The 18,929-nt window shown below is 41.6% G+C and overlaps 1 protein-coding gene across 1 annotated transcript in view; it reads left to right on the top strand.

Moving 5' to 3' along the window:
• LOC137543662 (collagen alpha-6(VI) chain-like) overlaps positions 1 to 14,559 on the top strand; it is a gene marked incomplete at its 3' end in the record, with an annotated part of 216,497 nt that extends 201,938 nt beyond the window's left edge. The window contains exons 24-26 of the mRNA XM_068264789.1: positions 8,556 to 8,618; positions 12,178 to 12,240; positions 14,497 to 14,559. Of these exons, the coding sequence (XP_068120890.1) occupies positions 8,556 to 8,618; positions 12,178 to 12,240; positions 14,497 to 14,559 (189 nt within the window). The remainder of the gene's footprint in view (positions 1 to 8,555; positions 8,619 to 12,177; positions 12,241 to 14,496) is intronic.
• Positions 14,560 to 18,929: the final 4,370 nt, after the last annotated feature.

Raw genomic sequence — 18,929 nt, 5'->3', positions numbered from 1 at the left:
TGTGAGCCACTCGAGGGGATAGGTCAGTGACAGAGCTGTCCCCCGTACAGCACTACAGTAGATTGCAGTGCTATACATGTAAATACCAGACTTTTTTTCACTAACAGCCTGTCAGCCGCGATCGCATGCTGGCAGGCTGATCACGGAGCTCCACGTCTTGCCAGGGAATGATCACGCGTGCGTGTTCCCTGCTAATCTCCGCCCTCAGGAATTGACGCCAATCAGCGTTAGCTGGTCCTGGGGGAGCCACTCTGTGGCTGCCAATTGGCGTTGGGCGGTTGCAAAGTGGTTAAAGGTGTGAATAAAAAGTGGTTATAGGTGTGAATAAAAAGTGGTTATAGGTGTGAATAAAAGCACATTGTGCTGTGTCTACTGCACATTTTTATCTTCCATTGCAGATCTTTTAGTTTGTAAATACCAATGCCTCTGAACTTTTCCCCTAACTTTTCCTTCACTTTTTTTTCTAACATTTTTCTGACAATTTTTTAACTGAGATCACAATAAGCTTATATCATGTTACATACTTAGATGTCTTCACAGTCACAATAGTAAGCAGTATTTTATCCATGTACTGTATTTAACAACTAATACAATCACAATAGAAGAGGATGCCAAATTTCTGTCTGGTGACCACATCTGTTAGTCATGCTTTTCCCTCAGGCAGTATTCATAGACAGCAGTTTTTAACCACATTATTGGAAACATACGTTCTTTAAGTTCACTGAACTAGATGCAGCTCACCCAATAAAGGACAAATCACAGCATTGTACCAGCAGATAATTAAGGCAAAATCTTTATTGATCCAAAGCCTGTGAAAGCCAAACCCCACACTCTAATGCTTTCCTAGTTCTGTGTAGTGGAATAGCTTATTTTTACTTATGCAGAACTAGTCACTGTCATTAGCTATAAAGGTGTACAATGTTGTGTTATGGTCAGTGCTGTTACGGTATCTACGCATAACAGTTACTCAGTCTGACCATTTGATACTGCATCAGGCATCAATTTAACCACCCAATGGCACGCAGGCTGGCATGTTATCTGGAGATTTGATGCCTGTTGTTTGGCCTATTACTTGGCTTGGGATGTACTTGCTACAGTGTCAATAGCCCTGACCTCAGATATAGTGACATGTTGATCCATTACTATATCATAGTGTATACCGAATGTTTATATATGCTAATTAGAAGATGTTGATGGCAGCAATTTTGAATGTTCTGGGGGTGTATTAATATGGTTTAAACCGTTTATAAGCCTGTTGTGCACATGGATTCAATGTTACCATTTTGTTTAATACCTTGACAAAGGGGACCTATCGAGAACCCCGATACAATTGGTGGTTGCCCAAAATGGACTTTCTACTACCGAGTGTGCAGACCTTTTTGATTATATGATTGACTTTTGCACCGGGCCAGCACCTCGTAATTCTGCATGGTATGCAACTTGTCCTGTGTTCTTTGATTTTGTTGTTATTGCAGACACCAGGGCGACTATCAGATCAGGTGCCCTTTTAATTAGGATGTGTCCCAGCATTAATCTTAGTTGTCCACAAGGGGTGTTAATGTTAGTTGCCCAGGGGGAGTTAAGGTTAGTTGCTCGGGGGAGGGTGATTAAGGTTAGGCACCCACCAGGGAAGGGTTCTGTGTGAGACTAGGGAGAGGTTAGGTCATAATAAAATAACAGTAAATATTACCAATATTTTACTATATGAATGAACTAGCCGAATATCTGTAAATTTACAGATATTACATAGTTACATAGTTATTTGAGTTGAAAAAAGACATACGTCCATCGAGTTCAACGAGAAAACAAAGTACAATATCAGCCTGCTCCTTCGCATATCCCTGTTGATCCAGAGGAAGGCGAAAAACCCTTACAAGGCATTGTCCAATTAGCCCTAAAAGGGAAAAAATTACTTCCCGACTCCAGATAGCAATCAAATAAAATCCCTGGATCAACACCACTGGGCATTACCTAGTAATTATAGCCATTGATGTTTTTCAATGCAAGGAAAGCATCTAAGCCCCCTTTAAATGCAGATATAGAATTTGCCATAACAACTTCCTGTGGCAATGCATTCCACAACTTAATCACTCTTACTGTAAAGAACCCTTTCCTAAATAAATGGCTAAAAACGTTTTTCCTCCATGCGTAGATTATGTCCTCTAGTCCTTTGTGGAGGCCTAGGGACGTTAAGCTCATCCGCCAAGCTTTTGTATTGCCTCTGATGTATTTATACATATTAATTAGATCCCCTCTAAGGCGTCTTTTCTGTATACTAAATAAACCCAGTTTATCTAACATTTCTTTGTAAGTGAGACCTTCCATCCCTCGTATCAATTTTGTTGCTCGTCTCTGCACCTGCTCTAAAACTGCAATATCTTTCCTGTAATGTGGTGCCCAGAACTGAATTCCATATTCCAGATGTGGCCTTACTAGAGAGTTAAACAGGGGCAATATTATGCTAGCATCTTGAGTTTTTATTTCCCTTTTAATGCATTCCAAAATTGTATTTGCTTTAGCTGCAGCGGCTTGGCATTGAATACGATTATTTAACTTGTTATCGATGAGTACGCCTAAGTCCTTCTCCAAGTTTGATGTCTTCATCTGTATTGCGTTTATTTTGTATGGTGTTAGACCATTGGTACGACCAAAAAAGCATGACTTTACATTTGATAAGATTGAATTTCATCTGCCATGTATGTGCCCATATAGCCATCCTATCCAGATCCTGATGCAATATGTCACTATCTTCCTGAGAGTTGATGATTCTGCACACTTTTGTATCATCTGGAAAAATAGCAACATTGCTTTCTACTGCATCTACTAGATCATTCATAAATAAATTGAAGAGCACTGGACCCAGTACTGACCTCTGTGGGATGCCACTGCTAACAGTCACCCATTTTGAATATGATCCATTGACCACGACTCTTTATTTTCTGCCCATTAGCCAATTCCCTATCCATGCATACAGACTCTTCCCCAGTCCTTGCAACCTCAACTTTTGCACCAGACTTTTGTGGGGAACAGTGTCGAAGGCCTTTGTCCAAGTATATGACATGTCCAGCATTCCCAATATCCACATTAGCGCTCACTACCTCATAAAAGCTGAGCATGTTAGTCAACCAGGACCTGTCTTTAGTAAACCCATGCTGATGCTGAGAAATAAGATTATTTTCTACAATGAAGTGTTGTATAGTATCTCTTAGTAACCCCTCAAGTAGTTTACACACAACTGATGTTAAGCTTACAGGCAGCGATGGGCTCACAAGTACTTACGAGTGACTAAGCACTTAAATTTGTGATTTAAAGAGGAACTGTCGCGAAAATCTTAAAATTTAAAACACATACAAATAAGAGGTACGTTTCGTCCTAAGTAAAATGAGCCATGAATTACTTCTCGCCTATGTTGCTGGCATTTACAGTAAGTAGTAGAAATCTGACATTACCGACAGATTTTGGGCTAGTCCATCTCTCCATAGGGGATTCTCAGCATGACCTTTATTCTTTATAAAGACACTCCCTGAAAAAGATTTATACAAAGATGCTGACCAGCCTCCCTGCTCATCGTACACTTTTTTGGCAGTTGGACGGAGCAACTGCAATTCACTAAGTGCATTTTGAAAATAAGGAAATCCCTGTGAACCCCCCATGAGTAGATGGGCTAGTCCAAAACCTGTCGGTTATGTCAGATTTCTACTACCTACTGTAAGTGACAGCAACATAGGAGAAAAGTAATTTATGGTTCATTTTACTCTGGAACAAATGTACTTAATTGTACATGTTTACATATATTTTTGCAAAAGAGGTCCTTTAAATGAGGCTTAATTGCCTCAGGTGTGCGGCTGGATCTGAAGGGGTTATTTACCCATAAGTCCGTCATATATCGTGCGCTTCAAACAGCTTGCAAGCGTCCTATTGGACGTGTTCCAAGCCTCACTACATGCACTTCCGCCTTCAAGCTAGAAGGAGGAAGTGCGCGGTGGTGAGGTTTGCAACGTGTCCAGTAAGATGCGTGCAAGCTGTTTGGAGCGCACAATATATGACGGACTTATGGGTAAATAACCCCTTCAGATCCAGCCACACAAGCAATTAAGCCTCATTTAAATCACAAATTTGAGTGCTTAGCCACTCATAAGTACACCTGAGACCATCACTGCTTACAGGTCTATAATTATAGACCTGTAGATATTCTAATACTGCTATCCTGCGTCATTTGAAACAGGTGCTCTTATCAAATGTATGCAATTGAAGGATGCCTGCATTTTTTTACTTATATGTTGAATATATTTACCTTTAAAAAATGTTCATCTTGACAAGAAATTAGATCTGCAGATATCTACAGTGACTTGCATGGGCCGAAAACGCACATGCAAACATTTGCATCATATGTGAAGGGGACCATTGATTTACACAAAGTAATCAAGGGAGAACCCTTACATTGAAGTATAACACAGTTTTTATCCAGCTAGCTCATGCACTTAGGTGAGGAGACCGTGCCCACACACTGTGCCACAACACTCCCACAGTCCCCAGGAGCCTATCATCAGATACAGTATCTCACAAAAGTGAGGACACCTCTCACATTTTTGTACATATTTTAATATATCTTTTCATGGGATGACACTGAAGATATGGCATTTTGGTACAATGTAAAGTAGTTAGTGAATAGCTTGTATAACAATTTAAATTTTGCTGTCTCATCAAAATAACTTAATGCACAGCCATTAATGTCTAAACTGCTGGCAACAAAAGTGAGTACAACTGTAAGTGAAGAATGTGAAAAATGACCAACAGAACCTGGGCCCAATCAGCACTGCTGTGTCCCCCGCTGGCTGGCTGCCTCTTCCTCCTGTGCAGTGTACTGACTGGCACCTGCCCTGTCATCCCTGCGCACAGCTGTGTGCTGGGATGACAGAACGAGTGCCCGATTGGCATTGTACCACTGTGTCCCTGCTTGCTTGCCATCTCTTCCTCCTCTTTAACTTCCGCTAGGGCTTATTTTTGGGGTTGGGCTTATATTTCAGGCATGCTCAAAATTCCAGCTAGGGCTTATTTTCAGTGTAGGGCTTATTTTTGGGGAAATGGGGTAATGTGTCTCTTCTAATAAAGCCTCCAGAGAAACCTGGAAGAATGCTGAATAAGAAGCAAGACAGAAAAATTCCAGTCAGCGAAAATTAACCTCCTACTTCCAGAGTCTTTGGTAGTAAATCAAGTTTATTGTGAAATGATTTCAAGCCTGAATGGCTTGGCTGTCTTGTTGCTTGTTAAAGTAAATGGGAACCGTCGCCTAAAAAAAAATAAAGTCAGAAACTTACCTAAGGAGAGGGAAGGCTCTGGGCCCTATTGAGCCTTCACTCTCCTTTCCCGGTGCCAGTTCCAGCTCAGGATCTCTAGTAGCAGCATTTGACCAATTTGGTCAAATGCTGCTATCTCCGCCGCCAAAGGGAGGCTTCGGGAAGTCTTTGGGAGCCTGAGTGCTCCTGAAAACGGGCCGCTCCATACTGCGCACGTGCGAACGCTTTCTATTGCACAACCATATGTGGGCAGTATGTAGCCCACTGTCTTCGGGAGGACTCAGCACCCGAAGACTTCCGAAGTCTCCCGCAGCGGGGGATTCAAAGGGGGGATCCTGAGCTGCACCGAGGGCACCGGGAGAGGAGAGGGAAGGCTCATTAGGACCCAGAGCCTTTCCTCTCCTTAGGTAAGTATCTGGATTTTTTTTTTAAGAGACGGTTCCCATTGACTTTAAGACAAATGTGACACGGCATGTAATAGCAGCAATTTGTTATTTCCCATACTGCAGCAATTATTCTGTTCAACATTCCTGGTTTATTGCAGTGGAGTTACTTGGCTGCTAATTCATTGCTTGTGGTGATGTGACGTGAATTTATCAGCATCTTGTACTAGTGAAATAGTCGCTGCCACCAACAGATGCTACAAACTATTGCTCAAAAAAGGATTTCAGCTACACATCTAAAAAGAAAAGATTTTGAGAAAATTTAAACTATGACATATCTCTACTCATGCAGCCTAGTACTACGGCTTTAAATTCATCTGGGGAAATGATTCCACACAGAATTTCTACTATGATCTTATAAAATTCATATCTTATAAAAACAAAATATTGTATGAAGAAATTAATATGCCACAACATTTTTGTTGTGTAATGCTTAGTGTACCTGAGACGAGAAGCGTCTTAGGTACCATACTTACTTGGGGCTTTCTTAACCTGATCCACGCATGCGCGATGAAGCGCGACTTGGCCAAGCTTTTGGGCCATCCAGCGGGGGACACGGGCCACCTGGGGAGACGGCGAGGGACGAATGGCCCCAAGGGGGCTTAAGGAAGCCCCAGGTAATTATGGAACCTGAGAAGCTACTCGTCTCAGGTTCTCTTTAAAGTCTATTTCTAAGCACAGGTAGTTACACCAGGCAGCAAAGTAGTCCGTCACCCTTAGGGATTGACAGACCATCATCCCTTGTGGTGTGTGCTGGTGAAGACCTGTGCCCACTTAGATTCCACACCCTAAGGGTGCCCACACCGATTACTGGTGCTAAGATCAACATGACCTTGACAGTTGGATAGTTAGGATAGTTAGGATAAATAAGAAAATACAATTTATTAATTTTATTAACAATCATTAGACATCAAATCCCTAGTTCATGTACAGTTTTAATATGCATTTGATAGATCATTATTTTACATTTATAAGCAAATATCACCTGTGCTAACGTCAATCTCCACAACAATCATGTATGAAACAGGCCACTTTTATACAAATACAGGTTCTAAACTAAGTCTATCAGTCCATCCTAAAAGTTGTTGAGATGCATCACGTTCAGTGCATTATCACTAACCCTAATAAACCACAACCTTATATGATCCTCTGGACCTTAATCACCGGAGGGGTGGCCTGGCTACCCCATCCCTTACTAGGTATTCCCTCTTCTACCAAATGTAGTGGTCAGGTGTCTTTATCTCAGTCAGCACTAGTCAACTCAACTGTAATGTTGCTTTACGACCATGCAATAAAGCTTTATCAAAATAAATGTGAAAAAATGACAGGGAACTTACACACATGGACAACAACTCTGGCAATACAAGTTGGCAGTATCAGCATGCCCATGTTACTCCAGCAACAACGTGGGGCGCATGTATGCAGATTGCAGATGTAGCCAAGAGCCAGCAACGGACATGGACAGGTAAAGTATACTGCACCGGGCAACTTTTACATTGGGGGGACAGTGCAGAGGGTTTCATTGTGTTCATCGATCGCCCCGATATCGATTGCCCCGATATTGCTTGCCATTACTGCCTCCCACCTGATCGACAACGATGGCTCGAAACTTTGCAGCATGTCCAATTGAATGGGCACGCTCTTGGTAGCACTGATTTTCATCTGATTCGATAATTATCATCGAATCGGATGGTTGACTGGCCGCCAAGTCGATAGATGTATGGCCACTAGTGATGTGGCGAACTGTTCGCCCGGCGAACATCCCTGGGGGCTTTACTACTTCCGGGTCGCTCTGACCGGAGTAGTACGCCTGCGCTGCCCTGCGGAGCGCGTCCCAGATCGCGCTCCTGTTGCCGGGCACTCTCTGCGCATGAGCGTGACGTCGTTCATGACGTCACGCACATGCGCAGAAAGTGCCCAGCAACAGGAGCGCGATCTAGGACGCGATCCGCCGGGCAGCACAGGCGTACTACTCCGGGTCAGAGCGACCCGGAAGTAGTAAAGCCCCCAGGGATTCAGAGATGTTCGCCGCCGAACGGTTCGGGAACCGTTCGCAACATCTCTAATGGCCACCTTAAGCTTCCCACTGAAGAAGAAAGTGCTGTGTTTAACCTCATTGAATGCTGTTCTGCTACTATTGTTTTCTGGTAGTAAGTTTAAGGCTGTAAATAATATTTTAGAGCAAAGAATAAATGCAGAGTTTCATACTACTTTAAAGAAATTTAATCAATAAACACAATTGAATAGAAGACGAAGGAGCTCTCACAATTTATGTTTGAAATTTGACATCCAACTAACTAAATTCCACTAAAAATTAGATTTAGCTGAATGAACACAGCCCGGCTTGACTGCAGCCAGCCATGCTAAATCCAAACCTCACTATGTTTTGTATAAATACATGTCATCTCAGCACTGACAGCTTGGGCATGTTTGCCTTAGAACCAGCACCAAGTAATTAATTGAATGTTGGCAAATGCCTCAGGTTATTCTTCACTATGCCCTTTGTCCTAATGTACAGTACTCAAGAATCACTTCCCTTTAAATTCAGCATGAACCACCCTTCCCCCCAAAAAAATACTCATCCAACAAAGATGCACATGAGCAGTTTCATGCATGCAGCCAAACTGAGATATAAAAAACCCTCTTGCTGTGTTTGAAAGATGAGGTGTGTGACGTGGTGGTTGTGTGATTGTATTTGCGTGCTGCAGCCAAAATGTTTTTTTTTTATTATTGTATACATAAATAGAGAAAACATCTATGGAAATAAATAAAGATCTAACTGTTTCTTGAACTATTCTTTTTACTACTTCAATAGGGCGATGTGGGAAAGATTGGCTCTAAAGGTGAAAAAGGAAGTAAAGGATCAAATGGCCTTCCGGTAAGACATATCAGTACAATAAAGTATTTTATTCACAACTATTTCTTGTGACTTTTAATCATTTGTACCCCTATTCCTCATCATAAAAGCAAATAAAAAAGACTTATTGAGTCTCCCTCCAATTTTATAATTTGCTAGGAATTCTCCAATCACTATGAAAATATACAGTACAGTCATAAGAAAAGAAAGTAGACCCACTTTCAACTCTAAGATTTTTCATATCAGGATATCTTAAAAAAAATAATCTGGTATCTAGCAGATCATGAATTTCTCTATATGCCACGGTTCTCGAGAGTCAAATGTGAGGCAATCTGTGCAACAGCTACATCCTAAATTATTCTGGGTCATAGAACAGGACAATGATCTTAAAATTTCCCCTGGGGGGTACTCACCTCGGAAGGGGGAAGCCTCGGGGTCCCAATGAGGCTTCCCCCTCCCCAGGCAATCCAGTGCTGGCTCCCCTGAAGTCTCCAGCAATCCAGGCTCGACAAGCCTGACAAGCTACATTTATTTACCTTCCCTGGCTCCAGCGGGGGTGCTGTTTTCGGCTCTAAGCACGGAGATAGGCGGAAATACCCGATCTCCATCGGGTCCGCTCTACTACGCAGGCGCAGGAGACTTGCGCCTGCACAGTAGAACGGCCTGACAGCGATCGGCTGTCTCCGAGCGGAGAGCCGATACTGCGCCTGCGCTGGAGCCAGGAAGGTAAATATTTACATCCCCACTGTTCCAGGAGCTTTTTCGTTGCCGCTGTTGGACACAGGAGGACGGGGAAGCCTCAATAGGATCTGCCGGAGGTTTCCCCACCCGAGGTGAGTACCCCCCAGGGAAACTTTTTCTCATTACAGGTTTTCTTTAAGCACACCTTCAAATCTACACCAGAATGGCTCAAAAAAGAATACATTCAAAGTGTTGCAATGGCCAAGGCAAAGTCCACACCTGAACCTTTAGAGAACTGTGCATAAAAATGCCCACAGACCTCAGTGAACTGGAATAATGCTGTAAAGGGGAGTGGGCCAAGATTCCCGGCCCACTAAGTTTGAGACTGATAGTCATTCTTGGCCCACAATGTGGGAGACTGATAAAGTCATGCAGGAAATGATTACTTCAAGTTATTGCTACTAAAGGTTTTTCTATAATGTATAGGATCGCGGGATATACATAGTTTTTTCATACATGGCATTTCCATTTTGGTTTCATTTTTTTAAAATAAGTAATAACACAGCAGAATATTTTGTGTGGTTTACACTTTAAGTTAGTTTGTTTTAAATAATGTCAGAACAGCCTAGATTTAAATAATTTCAGAACTTGCTAAGGACCAGATGATTTTGTATTATGGTAAAAATCAAGAGTAGTGCACAATCCCACCAGTAAAGCCTGGTACAAACTTTCAATTATGATTGGCCAATCACTGACCAATTTTACCACCTCCATGTAGTAAAGGGTTTACCTTCACAATCTGCTCAAAGTATACAGTATAATTGTAATGATCTGGGGGCGATCTCCAAAGTCAGGGCACACCATGTGCGCTGAAGCAGAAGGAAATCCCCACAATCACAGAAGCAGAGCACCCAGTATATATTTGTAGAGGAGAATTCCAACCAGCAGGTGGAGCTGTGGAGTACAGAGGAAAAAGTCCTCTGCACATCCACAGAAATTGCACGATTAAGCAACACTGGGAAATAGAAACAGAGTAGCAACTCAGAAGAGAGCAAAAACAGAGACAAACTATATGAATGTCTACCAATCTGGTCGCCACCCAGCGACGGTAGACATATCACAACAGAACAGACCAGAGTGAGAAAGTCAATTGCAAGAGAGGCGATTGCTATCAGCAACACAAGACGAGTAAGAATAAAGACAGACTGTATGAATGTCCACCAATCTAGTCGGCACCCGGCGACGGTAGACATATCACAACTGAGCAGACCAGAGTAAGAAAGCCAACCGCAAGAGAGGCGATTGCTGTCAGAAACATAAGACTGAGCAAAAACAAAACATGAATAAGAAATGAAAGACACAGCAAACAACCACAATCTGAACGCCAAGAAAAATAACAAATGAACTAACTAAACGCAGTCACCGCATGATATGCGCAACAGTGACAAGGGAGTTAATAGTACGGTCACCGCACATTAAGCGCAACAGTGACAAAAGCGTACCAACCCTAACTAACAAATGAACACGGAAAACACAGACAAACAGATAGCGAGAACGCTTGCCAATCGGTTGCCTTAACACCAGACAAAAGCAAGGGTTTACTTTAGACAAAACAAACTAAACGATTCACTATCAACCACCACTGGAGACAGTGAAATCGCAAGTACAAAACAAGACAAAACTAGACAGTACAAATATAACACAAATCCGACAGCACTAATAGGAGTGCAAAATGCACTCCCCAATAATTAACTACACTAGAATATTCAGTAATAAGGGACAAAGAGGCTGAGGCTCTAAAGTCAGTCTTCACCAAACAAAACCTATGGGGAGCAAGGAATTCTGGAAAGAAGTGACATTTATACTGGAAACCTTCAAAGGAAGCAGACAAGCAGATTACAGGATAAGTAGATGCAATTCAGTCAGCCCTGCAAACTGACAAAAAGGCCTCTTTTCCCTGGACTGAACTATGCAGCCTGCATAGGAAATAAAACAGTCCAGGGAATCAAGGCCAGCAGAGCAGATTCTGACAATAATATCTATTGACCCTCATACTACATGGAGTTGGCAAAATTAGCCAATCATAATTGAAAGTGTGCAGTAGGCTTAAAGAGAAACTCCAACCAAGAATTGAACTTTTTCCCAATCTGTAGCTGATACCCCATTTTACATGAGAAAGACAATGATTTTCACAAACAGACCATCAGGGGGCGCTGTGTGACTGATTTTGTGCTGAAACCCCTCCCACAAGAGGCTCTGAATACCGCGGTACTGCTGGCAAACTGCCACAATGTAACAATGTTCAGAGACAGGAAATAGCTGTTATTAGCTGTCTGTAACAGACAGAGCAGCTAGAAACAGCTAAATAACCTGCCCACAGTAACAATGTCACCATGTAATAAATGTCAGAATGTTAATCTGGGAGAGGAAAGATTTTACAATGAGCAAACACTGACTAAATCATTTATACATAATTATGGTAAAAAATGAAGCACTTTTTTTACTACATTATTTTCACTGGAGTTCCTCTTTAAGCCTTCAGAGTGCTGCTCATTTGTAAAGAGTCATATCAAATAATTTCAGAAGAGAAAGTGGTTGCACATATCCAAAGCTGCAAAGTTGCAAATACCTTTATTGTAGCAGTTAAAATTCACATGCAACCAACCATTAATGACAAACAGAGATCAGTGCAGAGGGGAAATGTACTCATATCTAGACTTATCCTCCATGCATACTACATTAAGCTGATGGCAATTCACATTAATGTAAAAATCATCTACAACTCTACACTGATGTAAGAAAACATTAAAAAACAAAAAACTAAAATCTACACGCTGAAGAAAATCAATCTGAGTGTAAGAAGCATAACAATTAAGAATAATAATTGTGTTTTATTTAGGGTGCTTTCGGTGTTCAAGGCAGCATAGGCGGTCCTGCGAAGCCTGGACCCACAGGAAAAAAGGTGATCACTAATTTACTCATATTTTTTTCTGTTACTGTATGTGCACATGATTAGGTCCTTCATTACAAATGTTATATTATTACCGTATTTTTCGGACTATAAGACGCTCTGGATTATATGATGCACCTAGGTTTAGAGGACAAAAACCAAGGGGAAAAAAATATACTAAACCTGTTGCATCCATGGTGACCTTCTCCCTTCCATAATTATGTCCCCCTTGAGCATTCCTTGTACCTCTTGTGTCCCCCTGTGTCTTCTGTCCTCCTGTGTCCCCTGTGTACAGTGTCCTCCCCATGACCCGATGTGTCCAGTATCCCCCCTGTCTTCCGATGTCTTGTGTCCCCCTTCCTATGCCCCCTCTCTGCTTCTAATGTAAGGAAGTAGGCTTCAGGAGCAAACTACCAATCAGATGGGGGGGGGGCGGCGCTGCCCCAGACTGCCAATCAAAGCCACTCACTATTCCCTTCTTACTTTTTAACAGGAGCCGATGATCTCAAGGGCGGGACCACGGCTCCATCATTGGGGCCATTCGCTGCACGCCCTCAGTAACAATTCCAGTGGCAAAACATAAAAATAGCCCAGTAGGGCAAGTAGGAAATTACAATCAGTAGTTTAACAAATCATTTGTGAAATGGTTAATAAACTCTGTTACACTCCCAAGTATGGAATGTCTCTCGACAACCATAAGCTCCTTTAAGATACTGCATAATAATCTGAAAATTAAGTCAATTGATGCCTGTGAACCAGGAGGAAACTTTGCAGATTCAGAGCATATTGTTATCTTTTTAGTTTCCAGTTTAAGGTCATAAATAAATGGCAGCTAAGGGTAAGTGTGGAAGTCAAGTCAAGACCAAAAACCTTTCTGAGAGGACTGCTCGCATGCTGGGTAGAAAAAGCCTTTGTAAACCCTCATATGTCTGCAAAACATCTACAGAAAGGAATGGCTTGCACAGGAGTGGTGTCGCCACATTCAGTTGTGCACAAAAAAAATCTACGGTACACGGAAGACATAATAACATGAAAAATAAAACTATGGGGACAGTGCAAAAACCTTTCAGTAAGCTGCAGTACCATGCATATGTATTATTATGTATTATTAGCATGTACCATAGCTCACTGCTGGGAAAAAACAGTCTTTAGTGCAAGCTGGTATGCTATGACTAAGCATTGTTTGTTGTGTTCTGCAACTGGCTGAGTTAAGAGCGTACTTGCTCAGCTGTGGGTTCGTTAAGAAATGTTGCAATGGGCTAATTTGTTCAGCTCCATGGAAAGCATAACGAATAGGGTGTGGCTCCTCCCCCTTAAAGAGTCTTGCTTCCACCAGCAGACGAACGCTGTTAAAACAGCGCAGGAGATTTGGGCGCAGCCGGCGCCACCATAGGCTGTAATAGGAATTACAGCTATAGCTGCACTCGGTGAGTAATTTCTATGCCGTCAAAGATGGAGCACAAATTACTACAGAAACACTGTAATTCAGCAGCCAGCAATAGCTGGTAGCCGAATTACATCATTCCCCACCATCCATGACGACCTGGAATGGGAATAGTAACTAGTGCTGCCGAGACTTGTGCAGGAACAGGGATAGCCGTATTATTGTCTTTACCCTGCGCCCAAAGCTCCCAGTGGCAATTTCATAGGCATGCCCAGAAGAGGAGTGTGGCTCCAAAATGGAGCAGTGACATCTTTTTCCCCCTCAGAGCTCCTTTCACACCACTGGTGGGCACAGGAGCTCTTTGTACAATGTCTGGTGGGGTGTCAATAAGAACAAGGATTCATAGTGTGATCTGATTGCTGCAAATTTGGAGTGATCAGTTAAGCACCCCTCTTATATCTAATGTGTAGAGGGGTCTCTTGAGACATTATACACATTGGTGTAATGTGTACAACTTAAGAGATAATAAAAACACAAGAGAGGGGCCCTTATGCAATTCACTTTTTCTTTTCTTCTGAGATCTCTTCTAGGTGATATTTTTACACCTTGTCATAAAATGCCCTTTAAACCACCAACAAGCAAGAAAATGCTCGAAATAATTTTCTTTCTTTTTTTTTTACCAACTTTTGGGTGCTTTGTCAATTTTAAAATGCTTAAAAACAAGAAATATGAAAATGATCTACTAGGAGATAACTACTTCTGCTTAGCTAACAGCATAATACCATCTTCTCTTTTCATAGATTTAGCAATGTCGTACGTAAATTGGCTTTTTATGTAATACGCTAGTATTGTATAACTGTGTTTCTATTTATTTTCTTTGGCAGGGTGAACCTGGAGATCCTGGTGAAAATGGAGAACCTGGACAAAGAGGACAAAGAGGGCTTGATGTTAGTTAATTAATATATTATTTAAAAAAAAAAAGAAGGGGGGGGAAGAGTTGGTGATAATTAATAATTCTAGCTGAACGAGAATTTACACTGGAACTAACCAGTCTAATGTAATGTAATGTAATGTACATTCACACGTCTGATTTTTCCAAATGACCGGTCGTTCGGCTGATAAGGCTGATTTTGGAACCACCCTTATCAGCCGAACGACTGTTTGTACACGCACTCGATTTGACGTCAAAACGACCGGTCCGAACCGGTCGTTTGGAAAAATAAGACGTGTATATGCACCATAAATGGATGGCCAGCAAGCAATCTCATCAGTTCTTTAGCTACTGTGGGGGACATTTATTATCAAGAATGTCTGAGACTAAATATTGGTAGGTTTTTAGAAAACCATGCAGAACTGTTTCAGACAGACTTCTTAAATGATTTAAAATAGGAGGAGTAAGGAAGGTTTCTCAGACAAGGTTTCTCAGTGCAATGTGTGTGGAAATTGCTGTTGCTGAGGTACTAACCAACACATCTGCTGTATTGATACTGGCAGGCTCTGAGTGAGGAATTAGGCAGGGGGGAGGAGCACTCACAAACCATGCCTAGCCTGCACTGCAGCACAATCTGTAGAAGTGCTATTAAGCACTTCCTAATCTGTGGCAGTTTAAGAAATGGATTTGCACTTTTCTTAACTGTAGTGCAGTTCTTGAAATCCATGCTAAGCTGCCACTATTAAGTAGGATTAAAGAAGTTTCTTATTATCATGCAGAACTGTTCCCCCTGTTGGTTAGAACTGTTTAAGAAGAAAAAAACTGTTGGTAATGCTTTGATAAATCTAGCCCTGTGAGTGCTGAAACACTGTCTTCCATGTTCTATCCTCCCTTTTGGGGAGTACTACAGTTGCTGATCAACTGAGCCTTTTTAATGCAAGAATGGGTTTACCCACGCCATAACTACTCACATTATACCAGTAATTTTTACTCCGTGGGTGACACTTGGGTCCTGCACAAAGTTAATACAATCAACACTGTGTCTGGGGGCTACACTACATAATTGAGCATGGCTACATTAACATCTAATTTTCTATATTGTTTAGCTTAACATACACTGTAAAGCCTAACTAAAACCTATTGTGCTGCCTATATTTCTGCTTAGTGCCCAGTAGAGATGACTGGACCTAATCTAATTAATAATGATCCTTCTGATTTTACCATTGATATGACACTACAATGTAAGTTAGTCTGATAGCTTTCCTATTAGCAATTGTGGGGGATGTTTCCCAACTACAGCAACTTACAACCTGGCTCTTTTTTTTTCTTTTACTTTGTTGTTATCCTACCTAATAATAGGCAAGTGTCTCTGTGTCCCATGTCCCTTTGTGTGTTTTTTTTTTGTTGTGCGCATGTGCAGGGATGGATGCAGAGACACTGCCAAGAGCTGGGGGAATGATGCGCAGCAGTGGAGGACGGGGCCAGAAGGGGCGGCGTGCGCTGACCAAGGGGAGAGGGAGAGCAGTGCGCGGGTGGCGGCCACAGCCTAGCACCCGTTTTTAAACGGGCCTTAGGCCTAGTAACATATTATATAGATTATTTTACTTATCCATTGAGATAAACATTAAACAAAATGTACACGTGTGTAGTAATTGTCAAGAACCGGCCCCACGGTATGCCTGCAGAAACGGTTCCCGACTGGTGGTTGACCAGATCACGAGCGGAATCAGCCTTAATCAAGCTAACACAAGGCTGTCACCCCTCAAATACACTTCTCACTGCCACCACTAGCTGCTGCTAGACACTTCAACCAATCCCACTCTGCTGTTGAGTGGTCTGCACTTAGTCCAGCATTTTCGTATTTGGGTCAGCTTTGCGCTTTAGGCCAGAATACGAGAACGCCACACACACAATCACACAGTAGCATGGCACCATCAGGCACTGAACTTGTTACGCAAATTACACTGCAGTCTCTCCAAGACTATCAGCTGTTAGTACATCAGAAGTCAAACTTATTAAATAAATATTTAATATTCCAGAAATAAGTGGAACAGTGCAGAAAGTAATATATACAAAAGATTTACAAAAACAAGGTAAAAATTACAAAGACACACAACAAGACAGTTTGCTCAAAAATAAAACCGGGAATAAAAACGTTACCTAGCATGAAGGTCTAAACATTGTTTGCGGGAGACCGCAGCGGCTGGTTGGAACGGGGCAGTTCTAGCGTCTTTTGCTATCTCCAGGGAACTACAACTCTAAATCTTCCTAGCTGGTGTTTTATAGCAAGATTTGTGGCCGCGGAGCCACTCAAATGTCCAGATCCAGTAATAATCAAATTTCCTCAGGTGTGACAGCACATCCTTGCTTGCTATGATATGCAAATTTCCAAAGGTTCCTGTTTTAGCTTTCAACTGTCCAGACTTCAGTCAGTCTGATTGTATATTGGCTGTTTACATATACACAGAGTTTAAACACATCAGACCACAAATGCTGCTTCTTAGCAGGCTTTAGTGTCCAAAGGAAGCAGAAAGCAAATGTACTGCCATACAGACAATCACAGTAGCAGCTTCCTTCAGCCAGGTGACAATTATACCCCCAAAGCCAGCTGCCAGACTGGCCTCTTAACATACATACACATCTGAAATAGTACACAGCAGATAGAAACATGAAAAATATGGCTTCTGTATTATATGCAATATCACAACTGGCTGCTATATTATGACAGTAATGTCATGTTTAATTTGATGTATTTATTTTTTCTGTTTTGAAAGGGAGAAGATGGAAAGTCTGGATATGGTGCTAATGGAATAAAAGGAAGAAGGTGAATACTTGTTCTATGCACCAACAAACATTTAAACAAACCAAGGCTGAGTAGCTAAAAGTATAATTGTAACAACAATGGAGGCAGGTAGAGGATGCTGTCTCCTAATGGAGACAGGTAGAGGGTGCCACTGCTTCATAGGATTATAATGAAGTGTTCATTTCTAAAGCCTTGTTTACTAATGCCAGGATACATTAGGGCATATAGTAATTGAGTTATAAAATAATTAACATTTTATAATTAATTTTGAAAAGAAAATATAATCAGTCATTAAAAGCTTTAACTTGGATGTCCCACTGGGCTGTAAGGCCCACCAAAAGTTGTCTTTAAGAAAACAAGCAGGACATTTTTTTTAGTGATGTAGTCCAATCCAGATTGATATGTGTATGTTGACTGAGATATATTATATGCATAAAAGATGCTTTAAGAAATATGTGTAATATATTTTAAGCTTTGAACAATTAATAATATATGTTAAAGTGCAATTTTTATAAAGCCCTCCTTTCATTACTGCGCACCCACTTACCTGTTTTCTTGTGGACAGTATTGTGTTTGTCACAATTAAGACTGGCATATATATTCAGCAGTACTATATCAACTACAATTCAGTCTGTGTCAAGCAAGTGTTACTAATAGCTCCAAAAAAAAGTGTAAAACTATAAATGCTTCGGAGCTTCCAGGATACCAGAAAAAAACAAAGGGAAAAAAACCAGGAGCTTATAGTGCAAACTGTCAAAAACACCTATTATTATTATTATGATCAGGAACAGAGGCGCCAAAAGGATAAAAACAATATTTAAAAGTTTTAAAATTATTGCTTAGGAGGCAGTGGTGGACTCACCTCCTACAAGCAGACACAACAACTGTGTATTCACAAAAGGGACATTTATTGGTATACTCAAAAACAGATCGCAACGCGTTTCGCAGGTCAAGCCCGCTTCATCAGGCAATTACAGGAAGGAGCACACAACTGGGGGTAAGAGGCAACACATTTGTACAATCCTGAACAAACTGCATATAACTAAACAAAACAAAAATATTTGTATGGGGGGATTTTCTGTTGTGATTAAAATTAACGGGAAAGAAGTGACCGGTAGTTATATTATGGGGGTGGAAGGAAGGACCGGGGGGGGGGGGGGGGGTCGGGGGGGGGAAAAAGGGGGGGGGGAGAAAGGGGGGGGTTTGGGGGGCGGAGGGCGGGGGGGGGGAAGTGATAATAAAGAAGAGAAGTGGGGGGGGGGGGAAGAGAGGGGGGAAAACTTTGTATTAGGGGAAGCAAAATAGTGGTAATTTTAAGTTTTAAAACATCAATATATAATCGTGACACTAATATTCATAAACATAATAAAACCTTAATCACAATCATGTGGTGAGTAGCATAATTGTACACACACACAAACAAACACAAGTGTATTAGGAGTGGTTATCCTATATTGGGAATAGTGCACCGAAGTACAGGGATGGGGATAGTACATTAAGTGTTAAGGAAAGATATGCAGAGTAAATATATTTGATGTTTAAAACTTAAAATTACCACTATTTTTGCTTCCCCCTAATACAAA

This window comes from Hyperolius riggenbachi, unplaced genomic scaffold, assembly GCF_040937935.1.
Source record: "Hyperolius riggenbachi isolate aHypRig1 unplaced genomic scaffold, aHypRig1.pri scaffold_146, whole genome shotgun sequence".
Lineage (NCBI taxonomy): Eukaryota > Metazoa > Chordata > Amphibia > Anura > Hyperoliidae > Hyperolius > Hyperolius riggenbachi.
Note: the sequence above shows the minus strand (reverse complement) of the source record. Positions and strands in the feature narration are given on the sequence as shown.